Below are 26,529 nucleotides of genomic sequence, written 5' to 3' on the forward strand. Positions count from 1 at the left end.
CCAAAAAGTCTGGGTCGGCTTTCATTTGCTAATTTGTGATGTTGATGGCTGCAGGTATCGGTCTGGGCTGACTTCCCCAGAGGCGAATACACTGTTTTACCTGCAGCTGTCCATTTGAGTCCTGTTGACTGATTTTCCCAGCAGCCTCTTCCGTTCGCCATTTTAGATCGGGGTTTGACCATTCTAATCGGGAATCAGCCATTTTAGGTGGCTACACTAGGCAATGTCTCCAACATGTTACATGATCCGCCCACCCATGGGAATCCACTTGGAATATGTGCAGTGCTCACTTAACCATGATAGCCAATTCAGCATTAGCCTTCAGACGCACCGCGTCTGAGGCGAGGCCTCAGCAGTCAGTGGTAGTTATGGGTGGTCAGTAGGGCATACGGGCAGGAACATGGGTTGCTCCCAAAATGGCTACACATGATCCAGGGATAGTGGAACCATCCCTGGTTGCCCCTCCAGCGCCCTCCCCTAATTCCAACCCTCATCTCCCAATGGCGGGCCACCCTGCCGAGGGTGTCCACCCTCTGGCGGCTACCCCCCCCCCCACCCGAACACTGGGGCGGTAAGCCCAGTGCTCGCGGGCTCTTTGCCTGTGAGTGAAGATGGCTGCTCACCTCCTCGGATCCCCGCAGAAGTCCTTCCGCCATAATCACATTTTTCAAAAGGATTTCTAATCGGCGCCAGTGTGACCACGTGCTGGGGAGGCCACTGGATCACAGGAGGCCATTGGATGTGGGGTGACTCCCGCTAATTGTTTGGAAATAGGGCTCAAGTGGTGATTATTGGCTTCTCGCCACGTTACGGCGGGATCCCGAATTCGCCTACGGGAGCGGCTGGTTGCATCGCAAACTGTTTGGCGTCCGGCGCAGGTCTCATTTTTGGCCTCTCCTGCTATTCACCGGCCTTGTTGCGCTCTCGCACGAGTGCAACGAGGCCAGAGAATTGCGCCCTAAATGTATGACCAGAGTAAGAAAATTTTAAATGAGAAACTCTGCATGTCGAGGGTCCTAGGGAGGGTGGGCATGGCAATTGTCTATCCCCATGGTACTGTCAGCTCGAAAGAGTGCTACTTGTAAAATAAGTAAAGTAACCATAGTCCCAGGTTGCCATAGGCTGCTTTCCCCTTTGAGGGGGAGAGCTGACGGATGGTGATTTAACCAGAGGATCACCACACCTCAGGCGAGGGGCAAGGTTGAGAAGGCGCGGTTTCATGAATAATCTTGTAAAATAGCTACTTATTAAAAACAATTTATCCTAATGTTCCATTCTCTTCCAGGATGATCTCGGAACTCATCATAGATTCTAAACACAAAATAAAAATGTCGATCTTCTTCGAATTTCTGTCAACAACAAAAAGTATGTTGTGTCTTTGTGAATTCCACCGAAAATCTTGTTCACAGTAAATGGAAGAATGAATGGAAATCGCTTATTGTCACAAGTAGGCTTCAAAGGAAGTTACTGTGACAAGCCCCTAGTCGCTACATTCCGGCGCCTGTCCGGGGAGGCTGGTACGGGAATTGAACCGTGCTGCTGGCCTGCCTTGGTCTGCTTTAAAAGCCAGCGATTTAGCCCTGTGCTAAACAGTCCCTGTTGAGAGTTTATTGAAAGATTCTGTGTGTGGTTTGCTGTGGGTGCTGCGTTCTTCAAGAAATAATTTAATGAAATACTCTGGTCACAGAGCCGAGGAGAGATTGTGACATGGCTGCTGGACTGAAGGCTTCACTCATCACTCTTTTATCTTTCCTGTTGAGATGGGCTTTTTCAAAGTATTTCCAAGTTTGTGTCTGGATTATATTCTTCTGCCCTCTATTTTAACTAAGACACGCAGTTGTTTATTTTATATAATGTAATTAGGGTGACTGGCAGAGCAGTTTCAGTGCATTCTTTACCAATCTCACTATAGGTTTCTGTGCACTATAGAAACTGTTTCCACTGGACCTGGTGGCAGAGAGGCAGGAGGAGCTGCATAAAGCTACCTCTGTTGTCAGGTGACACACCAGGTGTATTATCCGCTATCTTTGCTACACAACGGGAGTCTCATGTGAAGTGAAAATGATAGTGGAGGTGGTCCCCAGGAGATTGAAATTCAGCGGGGAGATATTGACAGAGCTGTGCCATTCTTTTCACAAAGGTCCTGTGTAGCACAGACAATATTGTCAATGGTTGGCAAGGTCAGGCTGCCCCTCATTTTTTTTATACACTGGGTTTCTTCAAGAGTAGCATTGGGAGCATCTACAGTATCGGTCATTTGGAATACAGGAACAGGGGTAGGCCATTCAGTCACTCAAGTCTGTACCGTCATTCAATTCGATCATGTCCGATCTGCTTTGATTCCATAATTTAAAACCCTTTAACAAAAGCCTATCAATCACAATTTTGAAATTTTCAACTGACCGACTTTGAAGGATAGAGTTCCTGATTTCCTCTACTCTTTCTACGAAGAAGTACTTCCTGGCATCATGCTTGAATGCCCTTGCCCCCAACATTAAATTTATGCTCCTTTACTCTGGACTCTCCCACCAAAGGAAATAGTCTCCCTCCAGTTATGCTATCAAATCCTTTAAATAGCAAAGCCTGTTGCCCATGAATGTTCAAGGAGGCATATTCAGCAGGGTCAACAGAGGCCATTCTGAGAAGACAGCAGAACATCACAAAAACCTACTCCCACACTGATATCTCTGCCCTCGGCCTAATATACCTCTCCAATGAAGCTCAATGAAAGCTTTTAAAAAAAAAATTTTATTAAAGTTTTCACAAAATATCAACAACAAAATGTAAAAGGAACCCAATAGAATTAAATACAAAACAAAACAAAACAACCCAGTGCCCCCTCCCCCCATACATAAATAATATATTAACACCCGCCAAAACACATAGCAAACATAGTAAATATATACACCCCCTCAGATCCCCCAGTATAGACAAACAAAAATAAAATAGAACCAGCCCCCTCCCCTCCGGATTGCTGCTGCTGCTGACCATTGTCTACCGTTCTGCCAGGAAGTCCAAGAACGGTTGCCACCGCCTGACGAACCCTTGCACCGATCCCCTGAAGGCAAATTTCACCCTCTCCAATTTAATAAACCCCGCCATATCATTGATCCAGGATTCCACGCTTGGGGGCGTCGCATCCTTCCACTGAAGAAGTATCCTTCGCCGGGCTACCAGGGATGCAAAGGCCAGAATACTGGCCTCTTTCGACTCCTGCACTCCCGGCTCCTCTGCAACCCCAAATATTGCGAGCCCCCAGCCCGGTTTGACCCTGGATCCTATACCACCCTCGACACCGTCCTCGATACGCCCTTCCAAAATTCCTCCAGTGCTGGGCATGCCCAGAACATATGGGTGTGGTTTGCTGGGCTCCCTGAGCACCTAACACACCTGTCCCCACCCCCAAAAAAACAGCTCATCCTTGTCCCGGTCATGTGTGCCCTGTGCAGCACCTTAAACTGTCTGAGGCTGTGCCTCGCGCACGAAGAGGAAGAGTTCACCCTCCCTAGGGCATCTGCCACGTCCGCTCCTCGATCTCCTCCCCCAACTCCTCCTCCCACTTACCTGTCAGCACCTCCATCGAGGTCTCCTCCTCCTGCATCACCTGGTACGTTGCCGAGATCTTCCCCTCTCCAACCCACGCCCCCGAGAGCACCCTGTCCTGTACCGTGCGTGGCGGCAGCAGCGGGAATTCCACCACTTGCCGCCTGGCAAACGCCCTTACCTGGAGATACCTAAGGACGTTTCCTGGGAGGAGCCCGTACTTCTCCTCCAACTCACCCAGGCTTGCGAACTTCCCATCCACAAACAGGTCCGCTAGCCTTCTTATCCCTGCCCTGTGCCACCCCGAAAACCCTCCATCTATTCTCCCTGGGACAAACCGGTGGTTCCCCCGTATCGGGGTCCACACCGAGGCCCCCACTTCCCCCCTGTGCCGCCTCCATTGCCCCCAAATTCTGAGGGTAGCCGCCACCACCGGGCTCGTGGTATACCTCATTGGAGGGAGTGGCAGCGGCCCCGTTGCCAGCGCCTCCAGACTCGTACCCTCACAAGACGTCGCCTCCAGCCTCTTCCATGCCGCCCCCTCCCCCTCCATCACCCACTTGCGCACCATAGCCGCATTGGCGGCCCAGTAGTACCCACAGAGGTTGGGCAGCGCCAGCACCCCCCATTCCTACTCCGCTCCAGGAACACCCTTCTCACCCTCGGAGTCCCTCGCGCCCACACAAACCCCGTTATGCTCCTGTTGACCCGCCTAAAGAAGGCCTTCGGGATAAGAATGGGGAGGCACTGGAACAGGAACAAAAACCTTGGGAGCACCGTCATCTTGACTGACTGCACCGTACCCGCCAGGGACAGCGGTAACGCGTCCCACCTCTTGAACTCCTCCTCCATTTGCTTCACCAGCCTAGTGAAATTAAGTCAATGCAGGGCCCCCCAGCTCTTGGCCACCTGGACCTCCAAATACGTGAAGCTCCTCTCCGCCCTGTTTAGTGGGAGCTCGCCAATCCCCCTCTCCTGGTCCCCTGGGTGAACCACAAACAACTCACTCTTCCCCATGTTGAGCTTGTACCCTGAGAAATCCCCGAACTCCCTGAGGATCCTCATTACCTCCGGCATTTCCCCCACCGAGTCCGCCACATATAACAGCAAGTCGTCCGCATAGAGCGACACCCTATGCTCCTCCCCACCCCGCACCAGCCCCCTCCAGTTCCTCGACTCCCTCAGTGTCAGAGCCAGGGGTTCAATCACCAGCGCAAAGAGCAGGGGGGGACAAGAGATACCCCTGCCTCGTCCCTCGATGCAACCGAATGTACTCAGACCTCCTCTTGTTCGTGGCCACACTCCCCCATCGGGACCTCGTACAACAACCTAACCCACCTGACGAACCCCTCCCCAAACCCGAACCTCTTCAGCACCTCCCACAAGTCCCCCCACTCTACCCTATCGAAGGCCTTCTCAGCGTCCATCGCCGCCACTATCTCTGCCTCCCCCTCCCTCGCCGGCATCATAATAACGTTCAGGAGCCTCCGCACATTCGCGTTCAACTGCCTCCCCTTCACGAACCCCATCTGGTCTTCGTGGACGACCTGCGGCACACAATCTTCAATTCTGGTGGCTAAGACCTTCGCCAGCACCTTGGCATCTACATTTAATAATGAAATCGGCCTGGAAGACTCACACTGCAGGGGATCCTTGTCCCGCTTCAGGATCAAGGAGATCAGCACCCGGGACATCGTCGGGGGCAATGCCACCCCCCCCCCCCCTTGCCTCATTGAAGGTCCTAACCAGCAACGGGCCCAACAGGTCCACATATGTTTTGTAAAATTCGACCGGGAAACCATCCGGCCCCGGTGCCTTCCCCGCCTGCATGCTCCCTATCCCTTTGGACAGCTCCTCCAACTCAATCGGGGCCCCTAATTCCGCCACCAGTCCCTCCTCCACCTTCGGGAACTTCAGTTGGTCCAGAAAGCGGCCCATCCCTCCCTCCTCTAGAGGGGGCTCGGACCGTTACAGTTCCTCATAAAAGCCCCTGAAGACCCCATTGATGCCAACCCCACTTCGCACCACACTCCCCCCCCCTCCCCCATCCTTAATTCCCCCAATCTCCCTAGCTGCATCCCGCTTCCGAAGCTGATGCGCCAGCATCTGACTTGCCTTTTCCCCATATTCATAAATTGCCCCCTGGGCCTTTCTCCACTGCGCCTCCGCCTTCCTGGTGGTCAACAGGTCGTATTCGGCCTGGAGGCTACGCCTCTCCCTCAACAGTCCCTCCTCCGGCACCTCTGCATACCTCCTGTCTACCCTCACCGTCTCCCCCACCAGCCTCTCCCTCTGCTCTCTCCTCTCCTTGTGGGCCCTAATGGAGATCAGCCCTCCCCTAACCACCGCCTTCAGCGCCTCCCAGACTATCCCCACTCGGACTTCCCCGTTATCGTTGGCCACAAGGTATCTCTCTATGCTTCTTCGGACCCGCGCGCTCACCTGCTCGTCCGCCAACAGCCCCATCTCCAAGCGCCACAATGGGCGCTGGTCCCTCTCCTCCCCCAGCTCTCGGTCTACCCAATGTGGGGCGTGATCCAAAATGGCTATCGCCGAGGACTCGGTACCCTCTACTTTCGCAATCAGCGCCCTGCTCATAACAAAAAAGTCGATCCGGGAATAGGCCTTATGAACGTGCGATCCAGTGCCGGATCCAACACCGTGTAAAAGTCGCCCCCCCATTATCAGGCCCCCCACTTCCAAGTCCGGGATCCGACCCAACATGCGCCGCATAAAACCCGCATCGCCCCAGTTCGGGGCGTACACGTTGACCAGCACCACCCTTTCCCCTTGCAGCTTACCACTTATCATTACGTACCTGCCGCCATTGTCTGTCACAATTCTCGACGCCTCGAACGACACCCACTTCCCCACCAAGATCGCCACCCCCCGATTTTTGGCATCCAACTCCGAATGAAACACCTGGCCTACCCACCCATTCCTCAATCTTACCTGGTCTGCCACCTTCAGGTGTGTCTCCTGGAGCATGACCACATCCGCCTTCAGCCCCTTCAGGTGTGCGAACACCCGGGCCCGCTTAATCGGCCCGTTCAGCCCCCTTACGTTCCAGGTTATCAGCCGGATCAGGGGGCTACCTGCCCCCCCTCTCCCGCCGACTAGCCATAACCCCTCCTCGACCAGCCACGCGCCCGCGCCCCACGCCTGGCCCGTTCCCCACGGCGGCAGACCCCCGTCCCAACACCCTCTACTCGCTCCAGCTCCCCCTTAACCATACCAGCAGCAACCCGGTTCCCTCCCACCCCCCAGCTAGTACCCCTCCTAGCTGCATTGCTCCCCCCATTGCACTCCTGCAAGTCAGCTGACTCCTGCTGACCCCGGCCGCTCCCGCCTCTCCTTCAATTCCTCCCATTGTGGGACTTCCCCTCCCCCTCCATTACCCATCAGCAGGCTCTCCGCCTCCCCCTTCCATCCCAAGCATGGGAAAAAATATATTTTTTAAAGGTGCTTGTGGTTACAATGGTGTCACTATATAATAATATGCGAGCTGGTCATTCCGTTACATAGTCCCATCGATTCTCTGTTATAATTTTTTATTATTGTCATATATAGGCTTACATTAACACTGCAATGAAGTTACTGTGAAAAGCCCCTAATCGCACCCAGCAGAAACCCAGGCAGACAGGGGAGAATGCAGACTCCGCACAGTGACCCAAACCTGGAATCAAATCCGGGTCCCTGGTGCTGTGAAGCAACAGTGCTAACCACTATTGTACTGTGCAATCTCCTGTCTGGTTTGTGCAAAAATGTCATCAGACAGCGGATGATCTTATTCTTCCGGTTGCAACCCCTCTACCATTTATTCCCCTTCCTATTAGGATGTCATAGCTAAAGGTAAGGAAATCTACCAAACAAAGACTTAGTGAAAGATTCCAAGAAATAAGCCAGGATTTGCACAATTATCTCAGAATCATAGAATTTACAGTGCAGAAGGAGGCCATTCGGCCCATCGAGTCTGCACCGGCCCTTGGAAAGAGCACCATACCTAAGCCCATACCTCCACTCTATCCCTACACCCCCACCCTATCCCTGTAACCCCAACAAACATTTTGGATACTAAGGGCAATTTAGCACAGCCAATTCACCTAACCTGCACATCTTTGGACTGTGGGAGGAAACCGGAGCACCCGGAGGAAACCCACGCAGACACGGGGAGAACGTGCAGACTCCACACAGACAGTGACCCAAACTGGGAATTGAACCTGGCACCCTGGAGCTGTGAAGCACCTGTGCTAACCACTATGCTACGGTGCTACCCTCTGTGTTGGTGGTTCCAAACCATTTCCACTGTGAGCTAATAGATTTTTTTCTCAGCCCGTATAGAGAACAGCAGAGAGGCCAGATAGAAACGTGGGTGCAGTCAATGATCCACTGCACTCTAAAGTTGCTGTACCGAGAAGTATGTTGCTCAATCTTTTCATCTTGGACTCATCAGGACAAACACAATAATACCAAGTTTCAAATGATCAGAACAACCAGGAGAAAATGGTGCTCATTAATTTAGTGTGCTTTGTAAGAAAAATCACTTTTGTGGTATAAAAGCAGGAAATGTTAGAAATAAGCAGCCTCCGTTGAGAAAGAAATAGTTATTGTTTCAGGTTGATGACCTTTCAGCAGAACTGGGAAAAGTTAGAGATGTAATAGGTTTTGAGCAAGGTGTGTGTGGGACGAGGCCAAAAGTAAGGTCTGTGATAGAGACAGGAGAGATTGAATGATAGAAGAGAATGTGCAGACATTCTTTCTTGCGGGGCTAAAAAGAGAGAGGCGATGGGGCAAGAAAAGTAACAAAAGTTGTGTCTAGAGCAGGTGTACTTCTGTCTGAAAGAAAAAAAAGTGAAACAAACAAAGAAAAGGAAAATTGGAGCGGAGTCTGAAGTCGTTGGACTCATTTTTGAGTCCGGTAGACTGTAAAGCATCTAATTAAAAGTTGAGGTGCCGTTGCTCAAGCTTTCGTTGAGCTGACTTCCGGTTGCGGCTATGCAGGGCTAAGTCGCACGTTCGGCAGCTCCCGCTTAGAACAGACTTTTGGGCTCTTTTCAGGGCCCCCAACTGAATTTTTTCGACATTTCCCGGTGTGGGAAGAAGACTGCAACATTCCCCCAACAGTGTATGGCTTGGGCCAGGAGCAGGGTGACTAAAAAAGTGGTGGTGAAGCCAAAGAAAGTGCAAGGGAAGAAGAGCAAGATGGCGGCGGGCGGGGACCATCAGCGTGGATGCAGTGGGCGATGGAGCAGCGGGAGGGTATCCAGCGCTGCTTCAGGGAACTCAAAGCGGACCTGCTGGAGCTGATGAAGGCTTCTATTGATAAGCTGCTGGAGACCCAGACGGCCCAGGGGGTGGCGATCCACGAGGTCCGACAAAAGATCTCAGATAACGAGGACGAGATCTTGGGCCTAGCGGTAAAGGTGGAGGCGCACGAGGCGCTCCACAAGAAATGGCAGGAACGGTTCGAGGAGATGGAGAATCGGTCGAGGCGGAAGAATCTGCGGATCCTGGGTCTCCCGGAGGGGCTGGAGGGGTCGGACGTGGAGGCCTATGTGGTCACCATGTTAAACTCGTTGATGGGAGCGGGGTCCTTCCAGGGGCCCCTGGAGCTGGAAGAGGCCCATAGAGTGCTGGCGAGGAGGCCCAAGGCTAACAAGCTGCCGCGGGCGGTGTTGGTGCGGTTTCATCGGTTCACTGATCGGGAGTGCGTACTCAGGTGAGCCAAGAAAGAGAGGAGCAGCAGGTGGGAGAATGCGGAGGTTCGAGTACATCAGGACTGGAGCGCGGAGGTGGCGAAGTGTACAACTGGGCGAAGGCGATGCTGCACAGGAAGGGGGTGAAGTTTGGCATGCTGCAGCCGGCGCGTCTGTGGGTCACCTACAAGGACCGGCACCATTAGTTTGAGTCCCCGGAGGAGGTGTGGGCCTTTGTTCAGGCCGAGAAGCTGGACACAAACTGAGGGTCGGGATGGGGTGTCGGGCGTAGGGATGGTCGGGGATTGCTGTTGTTGTGTTACATTTTGAGGGAGGGGGTCTTTGGTCTTCAGTTTTGATTCGGTTAGGGTGGGTTGGGCACTGTTTTGGTTGGATCTATCGGGTGGGCTCTTGGAGGGGGGCAAGTAAATGGAGTAGGGGGTGGATGGCCGGTAGGGGGGATGGGGCCCGCGGGGGAGGGGGAGGCCCGGTCGGGGGTGAGGGGACTGGGCCTGTAAAAGGAGCTGCGACAGAGGAAGCGGGGCCGGGCAGGTGGAAAGCGCGGGCTTTTCCCACGCTGAAGGCTGGAGGGGGCGGGGAAGCTGAACAGTCGCACAAAAGGTGGCGCTCCTCTGGAAACTTTAATTTTGTCCCCTTTAACCTAAACATAGAGCACTAAACCGACAAAATAAACCATACATTCACACGCAACAAAATGAACAACTGCCACCCAAGAAAATTCCCTCACACACACCAAGAAAGAAAAGACAGTAGAAGTGGTAAGAGTCAGGAGAGAAGGATGCAAATGATGGACACGAGGAGTGAAGCCAAACAGAGCATGACGGACTGGGAGGGATCACCAATGCACCCACTGGCACCAACCCTGCCATCGACGGGACAAAGGATGAAAGTTCCTGGCAGAGGAACGCCTAAAGCTGAGAGACTCCATCAAGGAGGACCATATGGAGGCCCACTTTAAACAGTCCCTGGAAAACCCAGGGTTGGAAACCCAGGAAGAGACAGTGCAGAGCAGGAGAGAGTTGCGACCGACTAGAGCGGCCTTCTTCACCGACCTAAACAAATCAATCATGGCATTTGCGTTGGGGGAGGGGGGGGGGGAGAATCTTAGGATCCGAAAGAGTGTCTCATAAAGAGGCAGGGACCTTGTGGGGATAGCCCTCCTGAACTACCAGCTCTACCACTGGGCAACCACTGTAGCGAGAGTACGAGGCTGCGAGGAAGACCTGGCAAAGAATGGGTGAAAATGGAGAAAGCTCCTGCACGGGGACATCCCTCCGAGCACTGGGCAAGGCTGCACTTCCATTCACCCCAGCCAAATACTCGAAACACCCGTTGGTAGTGGCACGCTCAGAGCGTGGAACTAACTAAGACAACACTATGGATTGGTAGCAATGTCTGCCATGGCCCCCGTCCGTAAGAATCATAAATTTACCCCGGCGACATTGGAAGCCTCTTCAAAAGCCGGAGACATGATAAGGGGACATTGACGGTGGGGAACATATACATAGACAGCAGGATAGCGATCCTGATACATGCAATTGAGGAACTTCCTCCGCAAGGAGACTGCAACGTTCCCTCAATAACCAGGACACTCCCTGGTTGACAGACTCGTAACCGCAGGCGAGGTAGGGGACGGTAACTGTGCTGACATATACGGATGATTATTGGAGGAGACAAGGTCACCACTGGACCAGAAAATGGGAGGAACTTTTGAACTGGGCATGGAAATAGGGGAAGGAATCTGGAGTGAGGCACTGCAGAGGGCAAACTTCACCACCTCATGCGCAGGGCTCAGCCTAATGCAGCAATGATGGTGCACAAGGCACACTTAACAAGAACACGCATGAGCAGGTTCTTTCCAGAGGGGGAGGTCAAATACAAATTGTGCCATGGATGCCCCGCCAACCACAACCACATTTTCTGGTCACGTCTCAGACTTGTTGGGTACTGGACCGCCTTCTTCCAGGCCATGTCCAGGGTTGTGGGGTGAGGGTGGAGACGTGTCCAAAAGTGTCTGTCATCGGGGTATCAGAACAGCTAGAACTTTTCACAGGGAAAAAGGCTGTCGGCCTAGCCTTTGCCTCCTTGGTCGCCTGTCAGAGAATCCTGCTCGGCTGGAGATCAACCCCACCTAACGCTGTCCGACCGAGCTGAATTCCTCAAATTGGAAAAAATAAATTCGCCATTAGAGGATTAGAAGACGGCTTCTACAAAACATGGAAACAATTTACCAACTTGTTTGAGGGCTGTTCATAACCGGCAACCAATAAGGGAAGAGGGGGGGCAAACGAAATAGAGAAATAAGGAGAGATGGGGCACGGGGACGGGATTTAAGCACACAGGGGAAATAGGGCAGAGGGGTCAAAAGGGCGCAGAGGAGGGGAGGACAGCCCATGGTGGCACGGTAACACAGTGGTTAGCAATGTTGCTTCACCGCGCCTGGGACCCGGATTTGATTCCCGGCTTGGGTCACTGTCTATGCGGAGTCTGCATGTTCTCCTCGCGCCTGTGTGAGTTTCCCCCGGGTGCTCCGATTTCCTCCTACAAGTCCCGAAAGACGTGGTTGTTAGGTGAATTGGACATTCTGAATTCTCCCTCAGTGTACCCGAACAGGCGCCAGAGTGTGGCAACTAGGGGATTTTCACAGTAACTTCATTGCAGTGTTAATGCAAGCCTACTTGTGACAATAATAAAGATTATTATTATTATTATTATGCGTGCCCAAAACAGCAAGAAGGGCACACCTGGAGAGCCGCAAACCTGCCCCTGGTATGTTCCAATGTCAAGGAGTCACACATAAATAATAGAATAGGGGGGTCGGGTACATGACCCCCAGGGGTTTAAAGCCAACAGGCCCCTGAAACCTATACATATGCTCTCTGGGTATTTGCAACAAAATTCTCAAAAGATATATACTTGCTCCTTGTATGTTTAAAACACTAATGTAACAACGCTGCTCCCAGCCAAATGTAAATAACCAATAGAAAACAATGTTAAAAAGGAGGGAGGGGGAAGGGAAGAGGTTAGGCTGTGGGAAAGGGTAGGCTATATTTCAGGGGTTTATTTTAATACCTGTGTTGTATTCTGTCCGAATAAAAATATTTAAAAAAAAAGATCTTAACGCTATGGCCAGTAGTTCAATTGCTAAAGTAAATAGAATGGACATCCCTGTCTCTTACCGCTATTCAGCGGACTATAACCCGAACTCAAGGCATTTGTGCGAATACTAACAGTGGGAGCCCTACACAATAAACAAATCCAGGTTATGAACGTTTGTCAAAAACCAAACCTTCTGAGAATCTCAAAGAGTTATCCCCACCCCACCCGATCAAATGCTTTTCCAGCGTCCATGGAAACAATCACCTCCGGTCTTGAGAGGGGGAAAGGACAACATTTAACAGCCAATGTACATTGGTGGATAATTGCCGACCCTTGACGAAGCCTGTCTGGTCTTCTGACATCACCTCTGGGGACAGGGCTCCAACCGGCGTGCCAGCAATTTTGTGAGTAATTTAGTGTCTGCATTCAGAGGTGAGATGGGTTGAAATGACCCACATTCCGTAGGGTCCTTGTCCTTCCTCTGGATCACAGAGATGGACTTCTGCGAACCCCTGGACAAGGAGTCATTGAACACATCAAATATTAAAGGGGCCAACTGTGCTGTAAACTTCTTATAAAACGCAACAGGGAATCCATCAGGCGGGAGCTTTACCCATCTGCATTAACCCAATGCATTTCATAATTTCCTCTGGGTCCAATGGAGATTTCAACTCCTTCCGCCGCTCCCTCTCCACCAATGGGAAGGATAACTCATCCAAAAATTCCATCACGGCCGAACTCTCCGACAGAGGCTCCAACCTATGGAGATCCCGTTAGAATGTTTCAAAAGCAGCACTTCCAGTGGCAGCCATGGAGGAGTAGGTCACACATTTGATAGCTCCCGCCTGTGACGGACTTTTGGATCTTTTTCTCCCGTTTCTTTCCGGATTTTATTGGTTAAATCGGTGAGGAGTAAGGCAGTCAGGAGAAATCCCCCTCCAGTGTACGGAGAATTGGACCAGAAGTGGCCGTGTGAGAAGACAAAGTTCTACAAGGAAGACGCAAGCAGAGCTGGCAACGCGGGAAAGCATGGCAGAGAAGCAGGGCCGCGGGGAGATGGCACAGTGGTCGACGGAGCAGCTGGTGAAGTTTTTTGAAGATTGCTTTGCCAAGCTTAAGAAGGACACGCTGGACCCTATCAAGGCTTCGATTGATCAGGTGGTGCAGAATCAAGAAACCCACAGACGTGCGATCCAGGAGGTGGAGAAAAAGGTGTCCGAGCGTGAGGAATACCTAACCATGCTAGAGACCAAGGTGGAGATGATGAATGTCCGCCAGAAAAAAATGCAGGAGAAGCTGGAAGACCTGGAGAACAGGTCCAGGAGGCAGAATCTGAGAATCGTCAGCCTCCTTGAAGGCAGTGAGGGATCGGATACGAGGGCCTATGTGACGAACATGCTGGATAAGTTGATGGGGGCTGAGGCATTGCCTCGGCCCCTGGAAGTGGATAGAGCGCACAGAGCCCTCGCGAAGAAGCCCCGAGCGAACGAGCCGCCGAGGGCGATGGTGGTACATTTGCACTGATTCCTGGACAAGGAACACGTTCTGTGGTGGACCAAGAAAGAACGGAGCAGCAAGTGAGAGAGTTGTGAGCTGCGCGGATTTGGCCAAAAGGCGAGCTGGGTTTAATCGGACAAAAACGGCCCTCTTTAAGAAGGGGATGAAGTTCGGGATGTTGTACCCAGCCCGTCTGTGGGTCACATATGAGGAACGGGATTTTTACTTCGAAACACCAGACGATGTATGGGCTTTCATCAAGGAAAAAAGGCTGGAGGCGAATTAAAGACATTGAATTCTTGGAGAGTATTGTAGTGGCGATTTGTTGAAAATAATTTTTTGAATAAGTTTGAATAAGTAGTGTTATGTGCAATAAGGGGCTGTTTGGATGGCTAAAGTTAACTTTGTCTTACTGGGAGCTTGTTGGACGGGGGGTGGTTTCTGTGGTTAGTATTTCTGTGGCTGTTTTTCCACTGTTTTTTCTGATGTTTGTTTACTGGGGCATGTGATGCTTTGACTGTTTGTCCAAGTGGGGGGAGAGAACAATGGGGAGACAGACTGTTTGGTGCCATGGGTGGGAGCTATCAAGTCAGCTTGGCCAGCTGTCTCACGGAAGCACAGTGGGGGGCGAGCAGGTGTTAAGCTGGAGCTTGATATGGGGGGTTGGGTTTCTAGTGCTGTTACCAGGGGGGGAGGGAGCGGCGGGTGGGGGTGGGGGAGCTGTTACTAGGGGACAAATGGGAGGTCGGGGATGGCGAATGTCCGAGGGGGGGGGGGGGGGGGCTCGAGGAGGCCGAGGGCTCGAGCTAGAGGCTGGCCTAAATAGGGGGGTGGCTAGTTGGCAGGTGTGCGAGAAGCCCCCCAACCAGGCTGATTACAAGGAATGTTAGAGGGTTGAATGGGCCGGTCAAGAGGGCTCGCGTGTTTGCACATTTGAGGGGGCTGAAGGCAGACGTGGCAATGTTACAGGAGATACACCTAAAGGCTATAGACCAGACTAGATTGAGAAAGGGGTGGGTTGGCCAAGTATTCACTCAGGACTGGACTCAAAAGACCAGGGGGGTAGCGATCTTGATCAATAAACGAGTGGCATTCGAGGCAGGGAGAATTGTGTCAGACATGAGGGGTTGATACATAATGGTGAGTGGGAAGCTACCTACTCGTGAACGTATATGCTCCGAATTGGAACGATGTGGAATTTATGAGGCGGGTGTTAGGTAAGATCCCAGACTTAGAGTCACATAGCTTGATCATGGGGGGAGATTTTAATACAGTCATTGATCCGGAATTGGGCCGGTCAAAATCCAGGACAGGAAGGGTGCCAGCCACGGCAAAGGAATTGAAGGGGTTTATGGAACAGATGGGGGGAGTAGACCCATGGAGGTTTGCATGGCCAAGGGCGAAGAGGTTTTCTTTTTTCTCCCATGTCCACAAGGTATACTCTTGCATCGACTTTTTTGTTCTGAGCAGGGCTCTAATACCAGGGATGGTGGATACAGAGTATTCGGCAATCGCTGTGTCGGATCATCCCAAACATTGGGTGGAGCTACGGGTTTGTTTGGAGAGAGGACAATGCCCGCTATGGAGGCTGGATGCGGGGTTGATAGCGGACGAAGCGATCTGTGGTCGGGTTAACAAGTCCATCCAAAACTACCTGGAAACAATGATACGGGGGAGGTCTCTGCAGCAATGGTATGGGAAGCTTTGAAGACAGTGGTCAGAGTGGAATTAATCTCGATACGGGCCTGTCATAATATACACCAGTATATCTTGGTGCAGACACACACACACTGATGGACACATAGCAAGACCAATCAACACACACACTGCAGCCAATCACCAGTTAGAGCACACTCACTATAAAGACAGGGGGCATCAGAGTTCCTGCTCATTCGGGATGCAGCCTCTTAGAAGAACAGAGCTTACAGCACATATCTTCACCATGTGCTGAGTGCATAGACTGGTTAGGACAGGCATAGGTCTTTAGTTTAATCTAACATCGTGTTAACCCACAGTGAAAGTGTGTTCAACAGTTTCTAATTTAATAAAATAGTGTTGCACTATTTTAAATGTTGGTGGCCTGTATTTGTTCCATCAATCCAGAGCACCCAACACATCAGGGCCCACAGAGAAAAGGCAGAACAGGCTGAGAGGGATAGGTTAGTTGAGGAGATATTCCAGGTGGACAGGAGATACTCGGAGGCCCCGGACGTGGGGCTACTGAGGGAGCGGCGGAGGTTACAGGTGGAGTTTGGGCTGTTGACTACAGGGAAAGCAGTGGAACAGCTGAGGAAGGCAAGGGGGGGACGATTTATGAGTATGGGGGAAAGGCGAGCAGAATGTTAGCGCACCAGCTCAGAAAAAGGGAGGTGGCCAGGGAGATAGCTTTCTATAGATATGTCAGGAATAAACAAATGATGAGGGTAAGAGTAGGGCCAGTCAAGGACAGTTGTGGGAAGTTGTGCTTGGAGTCCGAGGAGATACGAGAGGTGCTAAATGAATATTTTTCGTCAGTATTCTCACAGGAAAAAGACAATGTTGTCGAGGAGAATACTGAGATTCAGGCTACTAGACTAGAAGAGCTTGAGGTTCATAAGGAGGAGGTGTTAGCAATTCTGGAAAGTGTGAAAATAGATATGTCCCCTGGGCCGGATGGGATTTATCCTAGGACTCTCTGGGAAGCTAGGTAAGAGATTGCTGAGCCTTTGGCTTTGATCTTTAAGTCATCTTTGTCTACAGGAATAGTGCCAGAAGACTGGAGGATAGCAAATGTTGTCCCCTTGTTCAAGAAGGGGAGTAGAGCCAACCCCAGTAACTATAGACCAGTGAGCCTTACTTCTGTTGTGGGCAAAATCTTGGAAAGGTTTATAAGAGGTAGGATGTATAATCATCTGGAAAGGAATAATTTGATTAGAGATAGTCAACACGGTTTTGTGAAGGGTAGGTCGTGCCTCACAAACCTTATTGAGTTCTTTGAGAAGGTGACCAAACAGGTGGATGACGGTAAAGCAGTTGATATGGTGTATATGGATTTCAGTAAAGCGTTTGATAAGATTCCCCACGGTAGGCTACTGCAGAAAATACGGAGGCATGGGATTCAGGGTGATTTAGCAGTTTGGATCAGAAATTGGCTAGCTGGAAGAAGGCAAAGGGTGGTGGTTGATGGGAAATTTTCAGACTGGAGTCCAGTTACTAGTGGTGTACCACAAGGATCTGTTTTGGGGCCACTGCTGTTTGTCATTTTTATAAATGACCTGGAGGAGGGCATAGAAGGATGGGTGAGTAAATTTGCGGATGACACTAAAGTCAGTGGAGTTGTGGACAGTGCAGAAGGATGTTACAAGTTACAGAGGGACATAGATAAGCTGCAGCGCTGGGCTGAGAGGTGGCAAATGGAGTTTAATGCAGAAAAGTGTGAGGTGATTCATTTTGGAAGGAATAACAGGAAGACAATACTGGGCTAATGGTAAGATTCTTGGCAGCGTGGATGAGCAGAGAGATCTCGGTGTCCATGTACATAGATCCCTGAAAGTTGCCACCCAGGTTGAGAGGGTTGTTAAGAAGGCATACGGTGTGTTAGCTTTTATTGGTAGAGGGATTGAGTTTCGGAGCCATGAGGTCATGATGCAGCTGTACAAAACTCTGGTGCGGCTGCATTTGGAGTATTGCGTGCAATTCTGGTCGCCGCATTATAGGAAGGATGTGGAAGCATTGGAAAGGGTGCAGAGGAGATTTACCAGGATGTTGCCTGGTATGGAGGGAAGATCTTATGAGGAAAGGCTGAGGGACTTGAGGCTGTTTTCGTTAGAGAGAAGGTTAAGAGGTGACTTAATTGAGGCATACAAGATGATCAGAGGATTGGATAGGGTGGACAGTGAGAGACTTTTTCCTCGGATGGTGATGTCTAGCATGAGGGGACATAGCTTTAAATTGAGGGGAGGTATCAGAGGTAGGTTCTTTACTCAGAGAGTAGTAAGGGCGTGGAATGCCCTGCCTGCAACAGTAGTGGATTCGCCAACACTAAGGGCATTCAAATGGTCATTGGATAGACATATGGACGATAAGGGAATAGTGTAGATGGGCTTGAGAGTGGTTTCACAGGTCGGCGCAGCATCGAGGGCCGAAGGGCCTGTACTGCGCTGTAATGTTCTATGTTCTAAAGAGTAGAGGTGGGATCACGGTCCTGGACCCAGTGGGGGTGAATGAGATGTTTAAGGACTTTTACAGCAAATTATATGAGTCGGAACCCCCGGCTGGGGTGGACGGATGAGGCAGTTTTTGGATCAGTTGAGGTTCCCGAGGGTAGGTGAGGATCTGGTGGAAGGGCTGGGAGCCCCAATTGAAATTGAGGAAATAATTGAGAGGCTGGAGGGCATGCAGTCAGGCAAGGCCCCAGGGCCAGACGACTACCCAGTGGAATTCTATAAGAATTTTTCAGAGATATTGAGCCCACTGCTGGTGAGGACATTTAATGAAGCAAGAGAGAAGGGAGTCCTCCCTCCAACAATGTCGCAGGCCTTGATTTCATTGATCCTGAAACGGGAGAAGGATCCGGAGCAATGCGGGTCATACAGGCCAATTTCTCAACTGAATGTGATAGCTATGTATGTGGGGAAGGCTTTTGATCGGGTGGAGTGGGATTACCTGTGGGAGGTGCTGGGAAGGTTTGGGTTTGGTGAGGGCTTCATTGACTGGGTGCAGTTGCTCTATCAGGCATCAGTAGCGAGTGTGCGTACAAACCGGCTAAGGTCGGGGTATTTTAAACTACACCGAGGGACGAGGCAAGGGTGCTCCCTCTCCCCGCTACTGTTTGCTCTGGCCATAGAGCCATTGGCCATGGCGTTAAGAGCCTCCAGGAACTGGAAAGGGCTGGTTCGAGGGGGGGGCGCGGTGGAGCGCTGGGTCTTGCTTTATGCAGATGACCTGCTCTTGTATATTTCAGACCCATTGGAGGGGATGGGTGAAGTTATGTGGATCCTCTGGGAATTTGGTAATTTTTGGTATAAATTGAACATGGGGAAAAGCGAGATGTTCGCGATCCAGGCAAGAGGGCAGAAGAAGAGATTGGGAGAGCTGCCATTTAGAATGGTAGGAAGGAGCTTTTGGTATCTGGGAATCCAGGTGGCCTGAGAATGGGAGGCACTACACAAGTTAAACCTATCCCGACTCGTAGAACAAATGAAAGAGGACTTTAAGAAATGGGACATGCTCCCGCTATCACTGGTGGGGAGGGTTCGGACTGTGAAAATGACGGTCTTCCCCAAATTTCTGTTTGTCTTTCACGCCTCCCCATCTTCATCCCAAGGGCCTTTTTCAAGCGGGTGAATAATGTTATTGCGGGCTTTGTGTGGACAGGTAAAACCCCGTGAGTGAAGAAAATGTTGCTGAAGCGCGGTCGGGGTGAGGGTGGTTTGGCACTGCCGAACTTTTGCAATTACTACTGGCCGGCTAATATAGCCATGATTAGGAAGTGAGTAGTGGGGGAAGAGGTCGGTGTGGGAGCGGATGGAGACGGCATCATGTAAAGACGCAAGTTTGGGAGCACTGATATCGGCACCTCTTCCGTTATCGCCGGCCCGATACTCCACAAGTCCGGTGGTGGTGGCGGCTGTGAGAATCTGGGGGCAGTGAAGGAGGTATAAGAGAGTGGAGGGAGCATCGGTTTGGACCTCGATTTATAATAATCATCGGTTTGGACTGGGTAGGCTGGATGGTGGGTTCCGGAGATGGCAAAAGGCAGGAATTAGGAGGATGGGGGATCTATTTATAGACGGGAGCTTCCCCAGCTTGAAAGCCTTGGAGGATAAATTTGAATTGTCAGCAGGGAATGGGTTTAGGTATTTGCAGGTGCGAGACTTCTTGAGAAAGCAGGTTTTGGCCTTCCCGCTGCTGCCACCACGGGGATTACAGGACAGAGTAGTCTCCAGTACCTGGGTAGGAGAGGGGAAGGTATCAGATATCAGGTATCAGATATTTACCAGGAACTTTTGGATGCGGAGGAAACTCCGGTGGAGGAGCTTAAGGGCAAGTGGGAAGATGAGCTAGGAGGAGAGATAGAGGCGGGTCTGTGGGCAGATGCCCCAAGCAGGGTTAATACGTCCTCAGCATAGTAGCACAAGTGGAGAGCACTGTGGCTTCACAGCACCAGGGTCCCAGGTTCGATTCCCCGCCGGGTCACTGTCTGTGCAGAGTCTGCACATTCTCCCCGTGACTGCGTGGGTTTCCTCCGGGTGCTCCGGTTTCCTCCCACAGTCCAAAGACGTGCAGGTTAGGTGGATTGGCCATGCTAAATTGCCTTTAGTGACCAAAAAGGTTAGGAGGGGTTATTGGGTTACGGGGATAGGGTGGAAGTGAGGGCTTAAGTGGGTCGGTATAGACTCGATGGGCCGAATGGCCTGCTTCTGCACTGTATGTTCTATGTCTATGTCATCATGTGCCAGGCTTAGCCTGATACAATTCAAGGTAGTCCACCGGGCACACATGATGATGGCCCGGATTAGCAAGTTTTTTGGGGTAGAGGACAGGTGTGCGAGGTGCGCGGGATCCCCAGTAAAATCATGTCCACATGTTGTGGGCATCCCCAAAGCTTAGAGGGTTTTGGCACGGTTTTGCTGAGGCAATGTCCACGGTCCTGAAAACACGGGTGGTGCCGCGTCTGGAGGTAGCGAACTTTGGAGTGTCGGAAGAGCCGGGAGTTCAGGGTGAAAGAGGTCGACGTCTTGGCCTTTGCCTCCCTGGTAGCCCGGAGAAGGATCTTATTAATGTGGAGGGAATCGAAGTCCCCGAGTGTAGAGACCTGTGTTAGTGACATGGCTGGGTTTCTCAGTCGCGAGAAAATAAAGTTTGCCTTAAGAGGGTCAATGGTTGGGTTCACCAGCAGACTTCCAAAGGGAAGGGGGGGCGGGAAAGAGGGCCGGACTGTTGTTTTATGGTTCGGGTTTGTGAAGATTGTGATGGGGGTGGAAATGTTTATTGTACCATGTTTATGTCGCGTTATTGTTATTATTATAAAAACTTGCAAATGCCCTAATAAAAATATTTAAATGAAGAATGTTTCAAAAGCCGCACTGACCTCAGGCGGGGTGAAAACCAAGCGGCCGATTCCCTTATCAGCACAACCTCCCAGGAAGCAGCCTGCCACCTCAGCTGATGAGCTGAAAGGCGACTGGCCTTCTCTCCTTGTTCATGAAAAGCACCCTTTCTCGCAGCACCATTCGCTTTTAGCACCTTATTGGTCATGCCCAACACCAACCGAATGGGAACCAGGGCATCTTCGATCAACCCACGAAGGTCCCTGGCCACAACTCGCCTTTGCTTCCCAAAGTCCGCCACCAAGATGCCGGTAATCATCTTGGCCGTTAGTGGAGTGGCCAGAGTCTCAGCAGCAGCCCCTGTCATTTTCTCCACCGAAGAGCTACGAGAAGCCTCCAATTCCGTTGACGCACTTCTGCCTTCAGGTTTCTTTATCCTGGGCCTTCTGGGCATTTCCCTTGTGTGGGTACCTTATACCAGATACCATCACTCAAGTGTAACGTAAAGCAAAACTAGCCCCAGGAACTGGATGAAAAGGGCTAAAAGATACAGCACCCGAGTGGGAGCCATCTTGTATATATACCTCTTCCCCCTACATACCGCCACCGTGGTTCACAAGAATCATTATTGACTATTGTACCATTTCTAGCTTTGGACAGTATTTAAGCTGTCTGGACACATCACAGGATGCTTTGCAGCACAGTTGTTTCCGTCCTCACCCCAAACCTCTAATCCAGGTCTCCAGGAACATCGTTGGGTGCCTAGGGCTCCATAAATTTGCTTTACCAGGAAGAGTCAAATGCAGAATGCATACTTGTGCAGGGGGAAGCAGCAAAACTGAAGGTTTATTATTTATTATTATTTTTTCATGGGATGTGGGCTTCTCTGTAAAGGTTGGCATTTGTCGCCCATCCCTCATTGCCCTGAGGGGTAGTAAGCTGCCTTCTTGAACCGCTGCAGTTCTATCATGTCACCCCTCAACCTCTGTCTTTCTAATAAAAATAGACCAAGTCTATTCAGCCTCTCCACATAGCTAACACCCTCCAGACCAGGCAAAATGGTCTTATTTCTCAGGTTCTTATGTTTTAATTTTAAGTGGTCACAGTCTCCCTCAACAGTCAAGATCTTCTATTGAGTAGTGAAGACCCCAGAAAAGAACGGCAAGGTGCAGTGTATCTGAATGTGTCAAACATCTGTACAGGAACAAAACATGTATAAAATATAAACCGCTTCTATTGTTTCACTGTTCAGATATTTATTGTTTAGCTAAAGGTTCACATCAGTTTCTACTCTTATTTTAGTTTTCCAGCATTTGCCTTTTTAATCTTTTGTCCAAAATTTGGGTCTTTCACTGTCATTTATCACCATTTCCCCGAGGCTTGCGCCGATATGGAAAAGTTGAGGTCTGGGTTCATTAATTGAAATGCGAAAATAAATCTTATGCATGTGCACTTATGGCATGCAGCTTTGCCCACTGGGGATGTATGTAAGAATATCACAGGAACACTCCCCACAAAGAAAAGGATATGGAGCACACCCTCAATTTCCAGCCCCCGGGAGCTGAGGCTGGGGCTGCAAGCTCATAAAACGTACTTTGTGGTATCCAGTTGCTTTGTCTTAAGCTGTAAAAGTTACTTGATATTGGAAAACCATACATTTGCTTTGTGAACTTGCTATGCAGGAGGCAGCAGCTCTGAAACTAAAAAAATATATATCTCATAATAGCTCCTGCAAAGTATGACATTGTGTTATAGGGAAGGAGTATGTGTGGCAACGTTTCAACACCTGAAGGGCCGTTAACCAAATCTCTATGTCGAGAGTAATGTTGCTTTGTATACACTTGCTGATGATTGATATTGTGCATGTATCTTAAGCTAAGAGCTGTGGGTAGTATGTAAGTGAATGTTCTTTCATAATCAGCAAATTCCAAGGCTCTGATAACTGACATCACTGCTTTCACAAGTATTTGCTGTGCCCATATCTTTATCTTAGTTTGCTAACGGCAATTTTCTTCATCAAACAAGTGGTAGACATCTGACCTGTTCCACCTAATGGATGCCGAAGGAGCGATATGCCTAAAGGGAAATCTATCTGGTGCACTGCAACAGATAGCACTGACTTTGCTTATGTAGTAACACGGTAGAGATTGTGTAAAACTGAAAGATAATTACATTTAATGGAAACAGATCTTTCCTTACTTCTTTGCCAACAGGTTATCAGTATTATTAATCATTAATTTAACCGTCTTCACGTCTTTATTTGTTGCAGGGGTAAACAGGCATGAACACAATGATAATTGATTCAGGCGTGGATTAAAAACTCAAAGAGGAACAATGTCCAAACTTCAAAAGGATGCCTTGCAAGTTCTCATGAAATTACATTTCAATGGCACAATTAACTGATCAATTGTAAAATGTAACTAAAAAGAATCAATAATAATGACACAATGTTAATGCCCCTCACTTATATTAACCATCACACAAGTCACAGTAGTACTAATGTTAAAATATCAATATTAATGAGCTGGGATAACTCTGCTGAAGCACTAAGGAATTTTTTTTTTTTTAATTTAGAGTACCCAATTCATTTTTTCCAATTAAGGGGCAATTTAGCGTGGCCAATCCACCTACCCGGCACATCTTTTGGGTTGTGGGGACGAAGCCCACGCAAACACGGAGAGGATGTGCAAACTCCACACGGACAGTGACCCAGAGTCGGGATCGAACCTGGGACCTTGAGCACTAAGGAATTAACTGTTACAGTAATGTGAAATAACTAATGCCAAATTCCATCCTCCATACAGTTGTCTAAGAACCTGGCCTTTCATGAGATTGGTAAAGTATTGGGGCTAAGGAGTTGAAATCGGTGCACCTGAGAAATGATACACATTGATGTTAATCCTTGACAAGAAATTTCTGTGATATTTCCATATTGTAATGTGTTCTAGGTTCGGTTCAAACTCAGCATTAGCAGATCTGGACTTCATTCACTCCTGACTCTGGTCTTAGTTGGTCTCTGTCTATCAGCAATATTAACCTCATATCCTCCCTCAAGTGGATCTAATTATTTCTATTGCTTTCAAGAAACATGTTCCCTCTTGATTTTAAATGTATCTTTTTTCAATAACTTTCAACTTCCTGTAAAGCTCAGTCAAGACTGATGGTGCTGCTTCTCAATCTTCCTGCACCTTTTTCATTCTTCTGTACAGGACATAAGTAAATTATTTCTATTAGGCTACTCCACTCCCACAACCAGGCTTGGGAGTTGGATTGAACGCCAAAAGAATTGAGAGCGGGGGAGCTCAGAAGTCAGGTTGAGAAGGCAAGTGCTTGTCTCAGTTCCACATTTAACTAAGCAACAAACAGTCCTAAGACATGGTTTTCCTGAGCACTGGCCTCCTCAAGGCATACCAATCTTGCACTGCAGGCTCAAGCAGGCATCAGTGAAGTTCCAAGTGGGAAACTGCGCATGCTTTTTTTCCTCCACCTTGTTGGGGCCTAAGTAAGCCCATTACGGCCTGAAAAATTAGCACTGAACCCTTGAATTTCTCATCCTTTTTTGTCTATTGTATGTAATACTGTTATGATCACTGCTCCCATGAAGTTTCTTTCTTGTTCCTAGCATTGTATAATCACTGCTTCATGATTTGCCTCATCAACTATTTTCAACTTCAACCCTGTGGTGGCTTGCAGCACATGTTGTGGCTTTCACCTGGGGACACGATGAGTAATAGGTGTGGAATGCAGGATGCCACTTAGGAGTATTTCTTTGTGGGACAGCTGAGGGAGATCATTCTTTTGAAAGATGATCCAGCTTTGGTTGTTTTCAGTAAACCATGATAAAATGATTTGCAGCAAGAGGTACGAGTAACCGCTGGAATGTAGGTCAATCTAAAGTATATTATTATAAGCTTATCTTCTGAGATGAGAGTTTGTTATTTATTTTATTGTCAAAGCTCTGATTGGAGCAGCAGGAAGGATTTTAAAAGGGATGCCTTTAAATAAAATGATAGGAAAGGCAGGTGAGAGTGTGCAATGGTCAAGCATCATATTGCCAATGTTGATATTATAACTGTGAAAACATGATGCATATTTTTCAGACTTGCAGTTCTTTCCTGTATTTCTCATCGAAAACTGTTGCCATTGAAAATCTGTCAATAACATTAAAAAGTTACTTTTACGTTTAGTTCTTTATTTCCCCAACTTTCTTTCTCAGAGCTTTCCCATGTCAGAGCAAGAGTACAGTCCGGAGGCCTAGACCAGAGGCTCTGATAGTGTAGTTCCATTGCCAGTTTGTTCAGAGCTACACGAGGGCAGCTAAGGAGGAATGGGCTTTTATTTTCTCTGACCTTACTGTGGAAAGTTTTCTGAAGCATATTCGCTGCAATCTTATGCTGTCACCGTTGAAATTGGAAATTTGCTGCTTGGAAAAAAAAGAGTAAAGAGTACAAGCACTTGTGTGCTCGTTGGGGAAGAATTGTATACCCATCTCCTTGAGCAGGTCAGCAGGCCTGGGGGAAGGAGGGTGGGCACAAAATCAGGTGACCTGGTGGGGTCTGGGGGGCTCATTTCCGACCCACTTCCACTGGTATTTTATTGCCGACTGGCTAGGGGCCTGGCAGCCCGTCCATCCTTGGGCTAATTGAGACATTTAAGTGGCTCATTAAGTGCCTACTTATACTCTGGTGACCTGGTTGCTTTTTCTCAATGGAGGCATCTGCCCAAGCAGATGTCCAATCCCATTTGTCTACCCCTCATTCGGGCTCCTGATTGGTGCACTCTTCTCGCCAAGGCCTGCCTGAGAGAAGCCGCACTTAGCTTCCAGTTCAATCTCCGCCATGGATCTTCATTAGAGACTGACTGCAATCCCAACAGTGGCCATTGCTCCCAGTGGTGCTCCAGGGACGAGAGCTGACAGATCTCTGATTGGTCAGCAGCCCTTGGAGGCAGGGTATTCTCCCACATGGGCACATAGCCTCAGGCAGTTAACTCCCTGATAACACTGTAATATGACCATGTTCAACAGTTCACTTCCATGGTGTGGTGGCTCAACCGTTCCTTCCTTCCCCCTCAATTCACAAGGACTGTTGGAAACGATTGAAAAATGTTTTGCTCATTGCCAATGTGGTGGATCGGGATTTCCAGTGGTGATCAAAAGGGGCTTATTGATGAACAGCAAAGGCAAATGGATAACAGGAACAGAACACTATGCTTTACTCTTCTGCACCCGGCCCACACTGCCAGGGGCCCTTCTCCAAGGGCCCTGTGCAAACCTCCCATTTGTTTGGGTTCGCCGCTCTTGCACAAATGGTCCCCAGCCGGTCATGTGGTCAGTGGAGCTCATCCTCTTAAAGGGGCCATGGTACCACATCTCTCCCCCATTAAGTCCCTTAATACACTTACCCATAACTACGTACAAAAGTCACAATTGTTAACAGGGACAACCGAGGAAAGAGAGTCCAGCGAAAAGTCAATCAGTCCCGAGCCTTCCTAGACCTCCCTGACCTCCAAAGCCCAGCAACAAGCTTGGCACTCCTCTGGGATATTGGGTGGTCCACAGTCAGTGGCACCTGAGGTAGGGTCATTTTCATAACGGACGAATTTGCCCCACCGCCATCAACAGACACAGTCGTCTGAACAGA

The 26,529-nt window shown here is 49.7% G+C and overlaps 1 protein-coding gene across 1 annotated transcript in view; it reads left to right on the plus strand.

Annotated features, from left to right (window-relative positions):
* Window positions 1-24,959, plus strand: part of LOC140429963 (organic cation/carnitine transporter 2-like) — a 317,607-nt gene extending 292,648 nt beyond the window's left edge. The window contains exon 14 of the mRNA XM_072517551.1: window positions 23,157-24,959. Coding sequence (XP_072373652.1) covers window positions 23,157-23,162 — 6 coding nt within the window. The 3' untranslated portion in view covers window positions 23,163-24,959. The remainder of the gene's footprint in view (window positions 1-23,156) is intronic.
* Window positions 24,960-26,529: the final 1,570 nt, after the last annotated feature.

Source organism: Scyliorhinus torazame, chromosome 9 (genome assembly GCF_047496885.1).
Source record: "Scyliorhinus torazame isolate Kashiwa2021f chromosome 9, sScyTor2.1, whole genome shotgun sequence".
Classification (NCBI taxonomy): domain Eukaryota; kingdom Metazoa; phylum Chordata; class Chondrichthyes; order Carcharhiniformes; family Scyliorhinidae; genus Scyliorhinus; species Scyliorhinus torazame.